General features: G+C 42.1%; 2 protein-coding genes across 2 annotated transcripts in view; both read right to left on the reverse strand.

Annotated features, from left to right (window-relative positions):
* Positions 1–349: 349 nt before the first annotated feature.
* fbxo34 (F-box protein 34) lies at positions 350–15826 on the reverse strand. The gene is given in 5 exon segments (XM_029460940.1): positions 350–2734; positions 2736–3879; positions 7133–7313; positions 15548–15665; positions 15759–15826. Coding segments are annotated over 2 exon segments (1971 nt in total). The 5' UTR covers positions 3873–3879; positions 7133–7313; positions 15548–15665; positions 15759–15826; the 3' UTR covers positions 350–1900.
* Positions 15827–17790: 1964 nt separating this feature from the next.
* lgals3b (lectin, galactoside binding soluble 3b) overlaps positions 17791–17996 on the reverse strand; it is a 4128-nt gene continuing 3922 nt past the window's right edge. The window contains 1 exon segment of the mRNA XM_029461168.1: positions 17791–17996. This exon segment is cut by the window's right edge and continues 124 nt beyond it. Coding sequence (XP_029317028.1) covers positions 17962–17996 — 35 coding nt within the window. The 3' untranslated portion in view covers positions 17791–17961.

Raw genomic sequence — 17996 nt, forward strand, 5'->3', positions numbered from 1 at the left:
GAGCCCAGCTGCCACAAACTGTCATAATCTTACTTTTTATCCAGTTTTAAGCCACATATTTACAACAGACTTTTTAGATTGTGGTTTGTCGTATATTTTAATTGGATGAAGGATGTTTACATTCCCCAAAGCATCAAGGGAACTGTAGTTCAAAACTGAGAGCATGTTTATCCTCCAAATAGAAGTGACAAAATCCACATCCAAGTTTCAGGGGTTTGATTAATTTCTATAGAGGTTATATTTGACACACGTTGAGCACAGAAAACACTTCAATAATATGATTAAATCTGTCAGACACTGAAATTAAAAGACGAGTCAGGTCATTTTTTTTTTTTAACCCAAACAAAAACCAATGAGAAAGCACTTTATTAAAGCAAAACATCTTTAACAAAAACAGCCAGATGACAGAAAACAAACAAAACTTAAAAAAACAAAAAATCTCTGAAGGTCAAAGGCTGTTTTTTTTCTTTCTCCCCTGATATTATCTTTTTTTAATATATATATTCTCTACAGTCACTTTCTAATATTGCAGCGTCTCCGAGACTCAAGGCCACGTTTCCTCTTTTCCCTTCACAATATAATAATAACAACATCCGTCCTGTTGGATGGCATGGCGCCCTCTGAAGCTCCGCCTCCTCACAGAAGACCATTGTTTTTTTTATTTATCTGCAGATTAAGTGATTAATGCCAGAAAATACTCGTCACAATCACCTCGAGCTACAGATCACTTCTTTAAAGGACTTGTTTTGTCCAAAGATATGAAATAAATGATATAAAACAGAGAATCAAGCTTTGATACATCAGTTAGTCGATCGACTTATAACGATAAGATTGAATAACGATTAATAGTTTAAGTAATTATTTCATGCAAAAATTAAATGAGCCTCTCAAATATGGAGTTTCCTACTTTTCTCTGTTTTATATCATATTAAACTGAAACAAAACAAGACATTTAAAGACCTCACCGTGGACCTTAAACTGGGCTGGACATTTTTCACTATTTTTTGACAAAATGATTAATCTAGAAAATAATCTGCAGATTAATCGATAATGAAAATAATCATTGGTTGGAGCCCTTGATTCAGCTCTACTCTGAAGATAGAGAATAAAGCCGGAGGTGATGATATTAAAATGTGTTTCCTGCATTGATTGAACTCTGAGAGAACAGACGTCTCTTTCGGCTGATCGATGAACAGAGTTAACTGCTCCAGCTGAGCGATCACTTTTGTAAAAACTCTGTATTTGTGTTTGTTGCGACTTCCTGATTTGTTTCTGCAAACAGAAAGTACAAAGTTACGTCACAAATCTAATATTTAATCTGTGACGATCTGATCATATTCACAGGCTGTTGCTTAAACGCATCGTCTGTCTGCTGAGTTTGATCTGATGAACAGTACTTTGAAAACATCCATCATCATATGAAGATTTCAGTCTTCAAACCAGTTTTAGTTAAACCTGATGTTCAGGTTTCATCCCAGCAGCTGTGAAGAAGAAGAAGTCCTGACTGGGACCCCTCCTCACTAAAGAGAGACTGTTAACAAGCTGCTGACGAGATGAATGACTGATCAGATCTACGCTGTGATGGAGGCTGTGAGGTGATGGTGGAGCAGCAGGGGGCGCCGCTCTTCTGAAAGCATGAAGCAACTCAGGGCAACGTTTACCTTAAAACACTTTTCAAACATATGAAAGATTAAAGTTTTGTTTACCTTTAAATTGTTGTTTTTTTGTGATTTTTTAAATACAACATGTTCAATGTTCCACAAACAGAACTGGACGTGTTTAACGGACGCCGACAATGTTTTAAAGGAAAAGTCTGACCTACTGTTGCATCATGGGAGCTGAAGTTTATGTCAGCATCAGTGACTCGTTTCACTCACACACTCTCTCACACACCACACCCTCAGTCCTCGTGGCGGCGGCTCCTGTAGATCGGCACGTTGATGCTGTGGAACGCAGGCACCCAGCGGTTGTCATGGAGACCCACGTTGCAGCCGGGTGCGTCTCTGCGGGCGCCATGGCAACACATCCAGTACCCCGGGCCGTACGGCAGTGCCTGACAGTACGGCTTGTGGTGCCAACGGCACAGCGACACGTCGCCACGGCCGTAGCGCTTCTTGCACTGTTTGCAGGGGTCGTCGCGGTAACGAGGGTCGGACACCCAGAGCGAGTCGGCAGGCCGCACACCGTAGTCGTCGATGATAAACTTGAAGTAGTTGCAGGTGCACTTGAGGGTGGCGAGGCTCTGCGTGGGCAGCAGCCGGAAGATCTTCAGCAGCAGGTGATGCGGCAGCACGGCGAGGTACGGCTGCGGCTCAAGCAGCTGCTGCAGCCGCTGACGGATCAACAGAAAGTCCTGCGACGCCGACGCCCGCCGGCCCAGAGGCACGATGACAACCTCCTCCTCCTGAGCTCGGTCAGCCTTCCTCCTCCTCCTTTTCTTCTCTGATTGGCTGCCAGAGTCACAGCGAGCAGGAGGGGGGCGAGGCTGAGAGGGGGCAAGCTCCAGGTCAAAGGTCATTCTATGGAGAGGGGGGCGGGGCTCTGAAGAAGGAGGCCGAGACAAAAACAACAAGCCAGGTAGAGGTTCCGCCTCCTCATGCTGAAGAGGCGAGGCCTGTGTGAGGGGCGGGGCTTCTGTCTGAGTCTCTGTGACTGTGATCAGTATCTCGGCCCCCCCGAGCTCGTCCACCGTAGCCTCACCTGAGGGCGGCGTGGTCAGAGCTGCCGGTATTTCCTGAGCAGCTGGTTGGCTCCCTGCCTGCACTCTGAGCTTCCGGCAGTGATGACGATGATGATGTCATTGATGATGGTGATGAAGGCCGGCAGGGGGCGGAGCTCTGGTCTGCGGCGGCAAGCAGGACTCGTCCCACTGCCCTCCTCAGGCTGTTGCTCCTCGACAGATCTCCCTCCGTTCTCCTCTTCAGACACTCAGACTCGAGCTTGGCCACCATGTCCAACACCCGGACGCTCTCTGGCTCCTCCCCCCTGACCTCAGGGGGCGGAGCTCTGCACAACGTGATGGTGGTGGAGCTTCTCTGGAGCATAGGTTTAGAGTCTGGCTGCTGCTCGCTGGCTAACTGCTCCAGGAATGCCACCATCTCCACCACCGACACCTTCTGTTCCTCTTCCTCTGTCGCCGTCACCGTCATCGTCATCGTCACCGCCACCGCCACCGCCTCGACGTCTAACCGCTGAGTGGAGTCGGACCGCCGTGGAGATGGTTTGTGGGCGTGTTGCTGTGTCTCCTGCACACGGGTTTTCAGGTCTTGCTGGAGGTTCTGGCTGTTTCCTGACCGGCGACGTCGTTTTGCACTGCTGTTTTCCTCCCAGCTTCCCTTCGCCTTCACAGCCCGTAAAAGTCCCGACATGGCTGGGTGGTTCGTACACGCTGCTGGCGTCCTCTCCTGGCTGTCGGAGCCGCCGGTGGAGGTGCGTTCGCTTCCCCCGGCGCTGTCAGTATGCTCGATGTCTGAAGCGAAGATGGCGATCTTCTCTCGGACGTGTCCAGGCTTGATGACGGTCCAGACGTCCTGCGGGGCGTCGGCGTCCTCTGCAGCGGTTTGGTACAATCTGAGCGCGTCGTTCTCGCAGCCCGGCGGGGGGAGCAGCTGCAGGGCAGCGCTGGGCGATGCCTTCAGGCAGAGCGATGCCACGCTGCTGCTGACGTTATGGTTTGTTGGGTTGCTGCATCGCATCGTATTGGTGGAGATGACGCTGAACGGGAGGCGACTGTTACCATGGTTACGGCTGCAGGTCCTCAGCAGCGCCCCCTGATGGCTGACAAACAGGCTGCTTCGCTGGGACGTCTGAACACCGGCCGCATCCAAACGCAACTCTGAGCGCACAAGCTTCGGATAAGACTTCAAGTGCATGATGGTCCTGAGAGACGGGGAGAGAGAGAGCATATCAGAATATTAAATATCTTGTATTCTCCATAATAATGTCGCTTTACGCGTTTATCAGTACATCAACGCTGCATTGTTTGTCTGTTAAAGTTCATTCACACTGAAATGTAACTATAATAACTTCATTACTTACATTATTTTATAAATTAACTAATATTTGTATCACTATTTATTTCTGTAAATGTATCGTCTTTCATAAATCGTATTTGTGCTTTAGCAACATCATGTCAAGTGTCGAATAAAGCCGAATGAATTTAATTAAACTCAGAGACATTCAAACAAGACTGTACTGTCCAAACCTAAATGGGACAAACAGGTTCCACTTTAAAGTCACAAAGGTAGAAGTACTTAATAAATCCAAACAGGCTGAAGATATTTAAAAATGTATTAATAAGCATTGAAGTGTCTCCTGACAAATAGACACCAACAGTTAAAAACAGCTCGGGCCTTTCAAGGACAGATTTCTCTCTCAGGCGTCTAAAGCAAACACACCTCTGAACATCACGTGATCACCCGTCTCCCTCGCTCTTCGAAAGACTGCAGGAGGAAGAATGCCTTATAAGCACTGGTTATTCAGACAGATAGAGACTGAGACTCTGAGCTGAGCTGCAACATGTCTGTAGACTCTGATGTTGTTTTCACATACAGCAGAAAAACATGTTGTTCCTCTTCGGTCGGGGCAGTATTTACATCTTCACCCCTGGATGGATTACTGTACTGACCTACTAACAGAGTTAGGAGCCTCTGGCCTTCACCTACAAAGTGTCACTTAAACAGAGACATGGACCAACCAGGAAGACGTGAGCACGATGCTCAGGGAGAGAAAACTGTGGAAAGCTCTGCAAAAAGCTTGTAAGTGAATTTCGAGTGAAGATTATTTCACATGAGACGTATGGGATCTTCGATTGACAGCTGTCTCAGCCTATCACAGACACAGTTTGACACTTCCTCTCCTCCTCTTTTCTTTCAGTGCTTTCTCTCGACCACATGTACAGACATGTGCAGAAACACACACACTCATTTTAACTACAGGATTACATCATAATACACACTCACAATTACATCAGCTGCTCTCAGTTCAGTTTGGATTTGTTCCCACAAACACACCCAGTCTGAACAAACCTGAATCTCTTCTTCACAGCTGCTCTTTAATATTTCTATCATTTACCCTTGCTGTAAAACAACACATCAACTTCGCCCCGTTAAGGGTCCGTTCACACCTTTGGTCTGGACTTTCTCACTTTTCAATTTGATCCAAACCCCAATTACAGGTTTGAAACCTCCCCGGACCAAATAGTCGAACCGTGGCCTGACGAACAAGCGATCTGGGTCTGGATCAAACTGCACCACAGTTCAGTTTGTTTCTAGTGTTGAAACATTTTCGGTTCAGACTTTTGGACCAATTACAGGAAGGGGAGGCTGAAGTCAGAAGCAGAAAAAGTAAAAACAACAGAACGAGGCGCTGTAGCACACGGGGGGGGAGAAGGAGATCTCTAACTAATAATGGTTTTATCTATCGAGTCCAACATGACAAATGTCCAAAACACAGGTTGATTATTGACTTTAAACGATTAACAAATGATTCAGAAATGTTCTGTTTATTGATTTAACTGGTTAAACAAATAATTGTTTCCACTCTTAAGCCAAAGATGCAATTGTTGCTGCTTTAGTGGGACTTTAAAGAAGATAATATTATTATAACTGAGTTCTGTTAGCGTAGACATAATAAGTATTGTTATCCTCACCTTTGTGGCACGTGTATATTTTAATGTATTTTAATTTATGATTTTCACTATTCACTTAAGACATTTAACTCTTGGTGGCAACTGTGTGTGCGTGTGTGTGTGCGTATGTCCTCTAACCTCCGAGTGTTTTATATAACAGAGTTTCTGGCTCTGATTAGCCGCTCTGACTTCAGGTTGTGTAATCCTAATTGTTCCCAGTTGCAGTGATGACGACCAGCCAGCAGCATCATTCACGTTCACTCTGCAGCTCATTTAAAACTCACAACACTTTATATTTAATGTCTGTTTAAAACTTTAAAAGAGAAAACAGAAAAGGTCTTTACTGAAGTGTACCTTTAGTTTCTTTGTACTTCCTTCCTGGTTAATTAAAAACAGCTGGATGTTTATGTTCTTTAATAAAGTCCTTCGTAGTTCTGTTTACAGTGTAAAAGAATAACTTTCACAGTTGATTTGTTGTGGATGTTAAATTCTTCTTAAATAAACTTCATTCAGATCTATAAAAAGGTTGCGAAACAAGATGTCCAGCTGGCTGAAGGGTTTAATTCTGGTTTCCCTCTGTGTTCCCTGACTTTTCTCTACACTGATTAAATGTCATGTCTGTGAAACATGTCAGTGTATAAACACGCTGCAGGTTTCTACAGTTTGATGTATAAAGCTGAGTGTGGGGGGGTTCATGGAGGGTTGTGTAACAGCAATGATTCACTTTTCCTACCAACAGACGGTTACATCATCAGCACTGTCATCCTACAAACTAAAACATCCACTGTGAGAGTCGCAGGACTGAATCTGTTCACAGTTTTGTATTAAAGTAAAAGCTTTAATCATAACGCTGAAATCAAAATTCTAAATCAACATTTGGATGCTGTGCAGCTTCTTTTTTTTTGTCCAGTCATTGTGTTTAAACCTTGCATTTCTGCACAGTTGCAGATAAATAGTGAGGCTACACTAATATTATTATTATTATAGTATTATTATTATTATTATTATTATTATTATTATTATTATTATTATTATTATTATATAGTATTTGTAGAATTAGATTCCAGTGGCGGCTGCAGAGGATTGTTTCGGACTTGTGTGATCCAAACATTTCCATTTTTTTTAAATGTAATGAAAAAAGATAGATGTAATAATTTCCCAAATTCACATGTTTTCATCCGACAAAATATTCTGCTCCAACCCATGTTTCTGCTCAACTGCTCGCCACACACAAAAGGAAGGCACGCACTAACGCTAACGCATTAACGGGGCGGTCTAGCAGAAACCTAACAGCACCATTAATTACATTTAAATGATCACAATGACAGATAATCTATTTTGGATCAAACACTATTATAGTAAATTACTTAAGTTGTTACAAATAAAAAAGATAATTTTATGTGATTGAAGGTTTGTGAGTAAAAAGCACTTTGGGAGTTTCCTTCAGTCTCCTTTAAGTATATTTTAGTTTGAAAAGAAAGGGGTGTTAGAAAATAGCTTTACCTCCAGACTGAATGCTGATTGGCTGGTGGGGGGGAGGGGGGGGGGGTATGGTCCTGGTTTGAGTGACAGCTCCTCTGATCCTTCGGCTTCACATCTCTCAGACCTTCACTGTTTCCTCCCAGACAGGAAACAGAACCAAACACCGTTTCTCCTCTGGCTCCTCCCCCGCAGTACAGACACACTGCAGGAAAAGATACAGACATTATTATAACAAATAGGGCTGCAAATAATGATTATTTTCATTATTGATTAAGTGTTTGGTTTATTAAATGTCAGAATCCATCCGAGTTTAGTCCAAGGTGATGTCTTGTTTCGTCAGTTCAAAAGCCCAAAGACATTCACTTTAATGATATAAAAACAGAGAAAAGCAGGAAACCCCCATATTGGAGAGGCTGAAAACAGCATTTACTGCCATTTTTGCATGAAAAATGACTATTACCAACGATTAATTGGTAATCAAAATAGTTGGCGATTACTGATTAATATCGATACTTGTCGTTGCAGCTCTAACACCAAATATATAACAGTTTGAGATTCATAGAGCCTGGCACGCTCAGCTCAGTAGAGTCTCTGTGGTTCCTAGATATAACATTTATTAAGAGATATGAGAGGACTTGGATTCAATAAGCTGATTCTGAATTGTATTCAGATAAGGGCTGCACAATATATCGTTTGTGCATCGCAGGATGTGCAATGTCAAATCAGCCAATTTAACTCAAACATGTCATGTTTCCACTTATTTGCTGCTTGATACAAAAGGAAAACACTTAAAAACATATCTGTCAAAATCTGTCAGACTCAAGATAGGGAGAGAAGGAGAGAGAGACAGAGAAGATGAGCGAGAGAGACAGAGAAGGAGTGAGAAGAGAAGACAGAGAGAGACAGAGGAGAGAGAGACAGAGAAGGATGAGAGAGAGAGAGACAGAGAGAGACAGAAGGAGAGACACAGAGTAGAAGAGAGAGAGAGAGTGAGAGAGAGAGACAGAGAAGATGAGAGAGCGTGGAGGCGAGAGAAGGAAGTAGAGAGCAGAGAGAGAGCAGAGAGAGACAGAGGGCGGGCGAGAGACGGAGTCAGAGAGGACAGAAGAGAGAGAGAGAGAGACCAGAGAAGGAGTGAGAGAGAGAGAGAGGAGAGAGAGAGAAAGAGAGAGAGAGACAGAAGGAGACAAAAAGATGAGGTGAGGATGAGAGCAGGCCGACCAGAAAGTGAGGAGAGATCATATGCGAGAGAGAAGGAGAGACGGAGAAGGAGAGACACGAGTAGAGACAGAGAAGGAGTGAGAGGAGTGGAGAGAAGAGAGAGAGACAGAGAGATGAGGAGAGAGAGGAGTGAGAGAGAGATACAGAGAGGAGTTAGAGACAAGAGCGACAGATAAGGATTTAGAGATATACAGAGAAGGATAGATAGATAGAGAGCGAAGAGAGAGAGATAGAGCAGGAGTTTAGATACAGAAGGATAGACATAGAATTAGTGATAGAGAGAGACGAAGAAGACCGGATAAGGAGTGAGAGATTAGAGAGACAGAGAAGGAGTGAGATAGAGAGACATAGAAGAGTGTATAGAGAGAGATACATAGAGGATTTGAAGAGACATAGACAATAAGGAGTGATAGAGACAGAGAAGGAGTTCGATATATAGACAGATTTATTGAGATAGGAGACGAGAAGGATTGACAGAGAGAGACAGAGAGAGAGAGATATAGAGAGAGAGAGGAGTATGAGATGAACAGAAGAGAGACAGAGAAGAGTGAGATAGGTGGAGATAGAGAAGGATTGAGAGATAGATATAGTAATGAGGAGAATATAGAGACATAGAAGGAGTGAGAGAGAGAGATACAGATATAGACAGAAGGAAAAAGGAAAAACCATATAGAGAGAGATATATAGTTGAGAGAGAGAGACAGAGAAGGAGTGAGAGAGAGAGACAGAGAAGGAGTGAGAGAGAGACAGAGAAGGAGAGAGAGAGAGAGAGAGAGAGAGAGAGAGAGAGAGAAGGAGTGAGAGAGACAAAGGAGATGACAGAGTATGTGGATATATAGAGACAGAAGGAAGACATAGATAAGTAGTGAGATAGAGAGAGACAGAGCAGGAGTGAGAGAGATAGACAGAGAAGGGATGATAGAGATAGATCCAGAGAAGGATTTATAGATGACAGATACCAGAGAAGGAGTGAGAGAGACAGAGAAGGAGTGAGAGAGAGAGACAGAGGAGTGAGAGAGAGAGACAGAGAAGGAGTGAGAGAGAGAGACAGAGAAGGAGTGAGAGAGAGAGAGAGAGAGAGAGAGAGAGAGAGAGAGACGAGGAGTGAGAGAGAGACAGAGGAGAGACAGAAGGAGAGACAGAAGGAGAGACAGAAGGAGTGAGAGAGGGAGACAGGAAATGTAGTGATAGTAGATAGAGAGATAACTAGAAGGAGTGAGAGAGAGGAGTGAGAGAGAGACAGAGAAGGAGTGAGAGAGAGGAGTGAGAGAGAGAGAGACAGAGAAGGAGTGAGAGAGAGAGAGAGACAGAGAAGGAGTAAGAGAGAGAGAGACAGAGAGAGACAGAATGATATACCAGAGATAGAGAGGAGATAAGTATTGAGAATAGAGACGAAATTATTTAGAGAGATAGACATAGACGGCGTGAGCTAGAGACAGATCTTCTATAGAGATAGATCATTCATACGAGAGAGATCTATGGATATTAGAGATACTTAGTGAGAGAGACAGAATTAGATCCATCGAATGAATTGACAGATAGAGACAGAAGGAGAGACAAGAGCAGGGAGTGAGAGATAGATAGACAGATAAGGGAGTGAGAGAGAGATACCGAGAATGCGTGATAGAGAGAGAGACAGAGAAGGAGTGAGAGAACGAGAAGAGACGGAGTGAGACTAGACAGTCTAAGGAGTTCGAGAGAGAGACAGAGAGTGAGAGATAGAGACAGATAAGGTTATATAGAGAGACAGAGAAGGAGTGAGAGAGAGAGAGAGAGAGATAGAAGAGATAGAGAGATCCATATGAGTGAGAGAGAGAGAGGAGAACAGGAAGACAGAGGAGAGACAGAGGAGAGACAGAGAAGAGAGGGAGACAGAAGAGGAGAAGAGAGACAGAGAAGGATGAGAGAGAGAGTGAAAGGACAAGAAGGTGAAGAGAGAGAGAGAGAAGAGCAGAAGGATTGAAGAGAGAGAACAAGAAGTAGTAGAGAGAGAGAGACAAGAAAGTGAAGAGAGAATAGAGAACAAGATAAGACATCAGTGAAGATAGACAGGAGATGAGAGAAAGAGACTAAGAGTGAGAGAAATGTGAAGACAGAAGGAGAGACAGAGACATTGTGTGTCAGTCAGTGAACCAATCAGCTGCTAGCTATGTCTATATAAGGCAGCAGGTGATCAATAAGTCTGCAGAGCCCACACTGTGTTCATGCCATCCACTAGACTCTGTACTGGTGTGGGTGTGTTGCTACTGGTTACCAGTGAGCAGAGTTCACACACACTGTACAGCACATTATTATTCTCCTCAGTACTTTTCACTGCGCTGTTCATTTTGCTTGTAGAAGTAGCTCAATGCTACATGCTGCCTACTACATGCACTACAACCAGTAGCTTTCTTGGGGTTGGTAAATTAGACATTTTACACAATTTCTATTTGAAATCGTAACTTTTAACAGTGAAAATACACATAGAAAACTAGATCTCATGGCTCGTTTTGGTTTAAAGTGCCAATTTAATTTAATTGTAACCATGCTCTGCAGTCAACAGTCATTATCCTCCAGATCCCAACAACATAAGCTGCCTCTGAGTGCAACCCGTCCTTGTTTGAGAACAGTCACACCCAGGCAGGCAACAGGTTGACCAACGCACGAATTGAAGAAATGTCGACAATCTGGGCAAATTTGAGGCTCCTTGAAGTAGCTTGGATAGTGAAAATGAGTCTGACAGAGAGGAAAATATAGTTGTTGTAGAGAAGTCTTTTTTGGTCCTAGCGAATGTTTTTGTTGTTGTTGCTCAATGAAAGTTCAATACAATGAGTCTTTATACATTATTTATACATTTCTATTGTCTGCTTACGATGGCTAACGTTTTGTTTCTATCTGCGCAAGACAAAGTGAATACAGCCTGAGCAGATAACCCGTTATTTTGCAACCCTAGTCCTGACATACACACCCACACCCAAACAACGTTTTGGTGTTTTCCCAGCATGCCTTGTGGTTGAGGCAGTGGAGGGTGTGGTCGTCTGGCCCGAGACAAGTTTCAGACTGTTTTACTCACAGACTACAGAGGGCTGTAAACACCGTCACATGACTCAAGACAGCTAGTTAAAACCAGAACGGTCCAAATCTGAGCAGCAGAGATGAAGAAACACCAAATCCTACATTTCCCATAATGCACCTGGGTAGTGTTTTTCATTTGAGCCTCCCTGCCTGGTAAACAGACACACTGTATGTTAGACATCTATTATGTTAATCCAACATATGATTGGACAGTGGCGAGTCAAACAGAGGGGGGGGGGGGGGGACATAATTACAGGTCCAGTGTCAGTTTTCCCAGGAAGTGATGAATTCTGGGTAATAAGGTGAACCTGCTGACATTATTTAGAGTTCGCTTTAAGATCCTGTGGTAGGCTTGCCGCGGTAGTCTGTGCCCACTGTCCGAACACTCATTTTGCTTCTATTTGCTTATAGAAATAAAACTAATTTAGATAATTTCAGCGTATCAGCACCCGCGTTCATCAAATAAATAAACACTTTGTATTTGTACTTTCATTGTTTCGATCTGTAAAACACTAAGTGTGTTAACAATTCTAAAGCAGCAGTAAAAGTGGGAAACAAAAGCTCATATTTGGCAATATTTCAGATTTACACCAATGCTAATAGGAAACATAGAATAACGTTCACGAGACAATCTGTAAACTTTGTAAGATGAAGATCGCAGCCACTCAGAACCAGAAGACATGCAGCTCCCAGAAGTAACACCGGTGTTATCGCAAGTTTATTAACCGGTACCGGGGCCGGTACAGAAACTCATGGTCTTTTTCTAACAGGCTTTGTGACTGAATCTGAATCTTATATTTGGCCCAACACGTGTGTTTAGTTTGATCATCCTGCAGAGTCTCACCTGCAGCAACACCAGCAGGAAAAGAACAACTCTGCACTAACATACCTCCACATGTCTGAACACTGCTGCAACACTGACAGACAGGTTTCTCCACATGTGGTTGTTTTTTTTAAACTATTTTTTAAACTGTCTCAGCAACAAAATGTCTGTATGCAGGTTTGTGTATTAACACTTTGAGAAAATATATTGACAGTCAGCAAACTAAGATATGAGCTGAACGTCACACATTTCTTCAGAACTGCTGACTGATTAGAGTCAAAACATGTATTTAATGTTCAAACATTAAAGATTGTTGTTAAAGAACTCAGTAAGCGGAAAGGAAACTTACAAAATAATTAAAGAAGAGAGATTCAGTTTACTGAAATCAGGACAGATTGAGGAATATTTGCCCCCCCTCCAAAAAACTATATCAATGTTGGTTAATTTTCTGTTGATCGATGGACAAATTATTCAACGGATCACTTTTAGTTCTTGAATTTAATAGATTTCCAGTGAACTTTCTTCCAAATAATCCTCCATTCAAAACCAAATAAATACGCCATCATATTTATTTTTAAACATTTTATGATGAAAGGATTAAAAGACAAACAAATAATAATTTTCATTTGGATTAATCAATTCATTGTAATTCAAAGTTATTGTTTGCTTTTCTTTGTCTTCTCAGGTGTCATGGATGGTTCAATGTTACTTTACTGAGTTAGTATTTTAGGTTATGAATTGTTTCCCGTTTCTGTCCATGTTATTTGCAGTTGTTTTTTTTTATTATTATTATTACAGGCAGCGACAAGCTTCTTTATTTCCCATTTCCAACTTACTTTTCTTCTTTAATTTGAACTTTTTATCTTTAAAAGACCATATTAATAATAATAATTTCCTAATGGAACATTTACCTGCCATATTTTGTGTGGAACAAGTTTCCAAATAGAGCTGCACCCATTAGTACATTAATTCATCCGCAACTATTTTGATAATGAAACTATTGTTTGTCATTTTTTTAAATAAACATCTTCTAATTCCAGCTGCGTTTCCTCATACTACATGATAGTGAACTGAATATTTCCTGCATTAAAAGACCTTTAAAGAGAAACTGGATCTTTTTTTTGGGACTATTTTGGCATTTTACAGAAAAAATAATTGATCGATCAATGGAGGTAATAATTGTCTGATTATTCAATAATGAAAATGTATTAATTCACTGTAGTTAGAGGTAATAAGAACGTGTGAATATATACACATGCAGACAACAACAAGCATTTTTTATTTCATTGAAGTTTAAGATTAAATAAATAAAGGAGGATAATAAAAAACACAGCTGATGTATTTCATGTTTATGTGGAATGAATTAAAGAGACTAGAGATGTGACGATAAGTAATGTAGTAGTCCATACAAATACCAGTGAAATTCCTCGACGCCAATTCAATTACACGGTAAAAAACTCAAACAAAACAATGAATCCATGTATTTCAACTACACTCCTTTACTACATTTGAATACCGGTTTTTATTTATTTTTTTAAGTTTAACATGTCATAATTGTTGTCTATTTAATATTGCTTTAAACACATCTCATACAAACAACTGTAAACTTAAGTAATTGTCTCACCAAAAACTATATTTTACAAGATTACATATAAACACATCATGATAACGTTATACTTCACCTTCTCCCAATTCCCATTTTTACTTAATACAACCTGAACGCACCTTCCTGCAAGTCAATAGCACCTCCGATACCGACTGCTAACAGCTAACAGCTAACTTTAACTAGCTCTCCTGCTGGTTTCAATGTAACATTAACAGGGAAATATAGGTCAAGTCTCCTGGACGCATCATACTGAGTTTAATTAATTAATAATCACACAAAGGCAAGTTGTGCGTACTGTGTGCAGAGCGAGTGTTTTGGTGGAGCAAACAGCTGTTAGGGAGAGACGAGCAGAGGAGGGAACATGTGGTCCGGGGCACCCGAGTGCTTTAGGAACCGACATTTAAATGTCTTATTCCCTTTCGGATACAAACGCGTCGACGGGTCGCAGTTAGTCTCGAGTCCCTCCGGTATCTACGGTACTTTAGAAAAACGATTTTCAGAATTTTGGCATCGACGTGGTACCAAAGTGTCGGGTCTCGTGACATCCCTAAAAGAGAATGAAAAGGGCTTCAAAACCACCTTCAGCGACGAGAAGAGAGTTAAATGCATTGTTAAATGCATGCATTGTTCTTTGCATATCCAGTGAACAGTGTGTTTAGAGGGCTTGTTCGTTAATCACAGGAAGAAGTTCAAAGTGCAGCTACAGAGAGTATTTACAAGAACAGCTGCTGATCAGGGGTGGAAAGATACGTGTATTCACCCCACAGGTAAAGTAATCAAATCACAAGTCTACAACGACTTTGCACGTTCATTTGAGAATGAAGCACCCAGCAGCAGTCTGTGTGTGTGTGCACTGGAGTCTTTGAATAATAGTCAAAAACTTCCCAGTGAATTGCTAATAGTATTTTTGCTTGAATTGGCTTTTGAAAATAAAAATAAACACTTTTAACTGTACATTTATATCATAAATTCAGGTGATGCAGACCTCCACACACACAGCAAGTCAGGGAAACTAGACAGCAGCTAACTAATCTTATTCCCCAGCAGTGACCAGTGGTAACCAGCTCTACTAACCTCCAGCTGCAAGTCAGAGCAGGAACAACACGCAGACAGACTGAGGCCCACAGACAGTAACAGACAGACAGCTGCTGAGTCTGCAGTCTGCAGCTAACAGCTGTCCGAGGCCTCTGGAGCACCTCCTCACTGCCTGACAGCTAATGTCAGTTAGCATGTAGCAGTCTGTTAACGAACAAGCCACCAGCCTGTAAATAAACAAACAAGCAGCTAGACTGTAACAAACAAGCAGACAGACTGTAACAAACAAGCAGACAGACTGTAACAAACAAGCAGACAGACTGTAACAAACAAGCAGACAGACTGTAACAAACAAGCAGTCAGACTGTAACAAACAAATAAACAGCCTGTAGCAAACAAACAGCCTATAACAAACAAACAGTCTGTAACCAGAGCTCACTTCCGAGACAAGTCGCCAAACTTTGCTAGCCACAGCGCTAACTAGCATGCTACTAGCCGCGGCCATTTGAAGCCATGGTACACCTGGCTAACTGACTAGCCCCTGTGGCTAACTAACACGGAACTGCAAGCAAGGAAAACAACGCGTCGACATTTTAATTAAAAGTCATCTTACATTAAATGTGAATGTGTCTGTGTCGTCAACTTTAGCGTCAGAAGCTAACAGAGAGACAGAGAAGAGGCCGAGGGTCAGACTAACCTGGAGGAGGAAATGTCTCCGTAAAAACCTGCTGGCAGCGACAGAAAAAGCCAAACTCCTCTTTCCCCGGTTTGTCCCGTTAATCTCAAACACCACGGCTGTCGGTGTCTTCCGTTAGCTGTTGACACAATTTTGTTTTAAAACGTCAACTCACGATTTTCGACAGAGCTGCTTAAACCTGTCTGCTCCTCTGAGCTAACTAACTACTGACCAAGCAGCGACGTGACGTCCAGCTGGAGTCACTGCGTCATGACGTAGTGAAGCCTGCCAAAGATCGTCTCTTGTCAAGAGAAGAGTCCTCACTTATACTTTATTTTTCACAATGGAATTTATTTAGTTGGTTAATTGGTAAACAAAAATATTGTGTTACTGTCATATTCAGAATTTATTCGAAAATGCAAGATATCAGTTACACCCAAAGAAAAAAATCGCATACAAATATGCAAGAGGATGAAAACAAAGAGTACAAACCCAGTGAAATATTACAACTACATTTTTGAACACGCTTAGAATTAAACAGTGCTGGAAGAAGTCCTCTAATCTTCTACTACAGAAAAAGTGGTAACATGTCAAAATACTAGTAAAAATGTCCTATATATAAAGAGAGACAGAGAGAGAGAGAGAGGAGAGAGAGAGAGAGAGAGAGAGAGGAGAGGAGAGAGAGAGAGAGAGAGAGAGAGAAGAGAGAGAGAGAGAGAGAGGAGAGAGAGAGAGGGAGAGAGAAGAGAGAGAGAGAGAGAGAGAGAGAGAGAGAGAGAGAGAGGAGGAGAGAGGGAGAGAAGTAGAAGAGAGAGAAGAGAGAGAGAGAGAGAGACAGAGAGCAGGAGAGGAGAGGGAGAGAGGAGAGAGAGAGAGGAGGAGAGAGATTAGAGAGAAGAGACAGAGAGGAAGATGAGAGAGAGGCGAGAGAGAGAGAGAGAGAGAGGAGAGAGAGAGAGAGACCTTCTGTCAATAATTCATCTGTGAGCCTTCCGTTTCAACAACAACAAGGTTTCCATTATGAAAATCAGTAAAACAGACTGTGTATTGATTATCTGAGACAATACTGATCAGATGTTAAATAACAATAGTTGTTATTGTTGTTGTTTCTTAATAATAATAATAATAATAATATAATAATAATAATAATAATAATAATAATAATACATTGTATTTATAAGCGCACTTTTCATTTGAATAACAAAACTCAAAGTGCTACAGAGTAAAAAACAATGAAGCAGAATATACATCTCTTCCTTCTCCACCTCCTGAACATGACAGACATGAGGAGGAACATTCACACCTGTAGCAGGAGGTGTTTCAGTGTCGCCCTCTGGTGGCAGTTTAACCCCCAATATGGGGAATGCCAACTATTTTCCATCTCAGTTTGTGTTTCCAGATGTTGGGGAGTACTGCTGCATATATGGATGGATTACTGAATGGGCCTACAGTCCCTGGGGCCCAAAAATATCAGGGGCCACCTTCACCTGCAATATGTCACTCTAAGAGACACGTACCAACCATGAAAAGACTTTAAGAAGACCACAAAGAGACGCAAAAAAACTACTAAGAGACACCAATGACCACAAAGAGACACAAAACAAAAAGAGGCTAAACAACTCTAAAGTCTGGGCGTCTTGATCGTACAGCCCAGGGCCCAAAGTCTCATAATCCGCCCATGGCTGCATATGTGAGAAAAGTTCTATATAGGCTTCAGGCTCCAATCTACAATAGCCTCTAAAAGCATAACACACCTGAATGTCCCACCCAACTGTGAGCTGTCCAGGTGCACTGTGGGTGATGTAGGCACCAGGTTTTAACAAGGAAGAAGAATGTGTCGATATCTCTGGTTCTGCTGCATTGACATTTATTTTCAACTGTCTTCATGTTCATCCACCTCCTGAGTCCGACAACGTTGGTGAATCAGAGTACTGTTATAACAGAACCAGGATCAGCACTGAGTGCTCTTCTGTGACTTTGACACTGCGATGTTATATATAAAATAACAAATGCAAAACATAGAAATCCTGATTAATAGACCCCTGAGGAGTGTTTTAATAAGAAGATGATTTATACACCAATATACTGTATCATATCAGACTTTATCAAACCCTGTTGGTTGTTTTACATTGGATCCTACTAAATGGAGGATCAACAAGCAACACCAGTCCCTTGATAGCACTGATGGTGTCAGCAGGGGTCAGAGGTCAGGGTTAGGCCCTGTCCTGCAGTACGAATAGAAAACAGACACAAATTCCAACAAATTAGGATGAACACTTTATTCATAGCGTCAAATAATACGGAAAAAACTAGTACAAGAGGATAGACAGAGAACCGTCTGTGGATGTTTCATGTATAGAAGAACATCTACTGACGATCTTCAGTATATCTGTGGTGGGTCTCCATTAGATCTGGGGTGGATCCGGTGTTCTGCCTCAGGGCATAGTCTCACACTTGACACAGGACAGCG

The sequence above is a fragment of the Cottoperca gobio genome, chromosome 22, assembly GCF_900634415.1.
Source record: "Cottoperca gobio chromosome 22, fCotGob3.1, whole genome shotgun sequence".
NCBI classification, from domain to species: domain Eukaryota; kingdom Metazoa; phylum Chordata; class Actinopteri; order Perciformes; family Bovichtidae; genus Cottoperca; species Cottoperca gobio.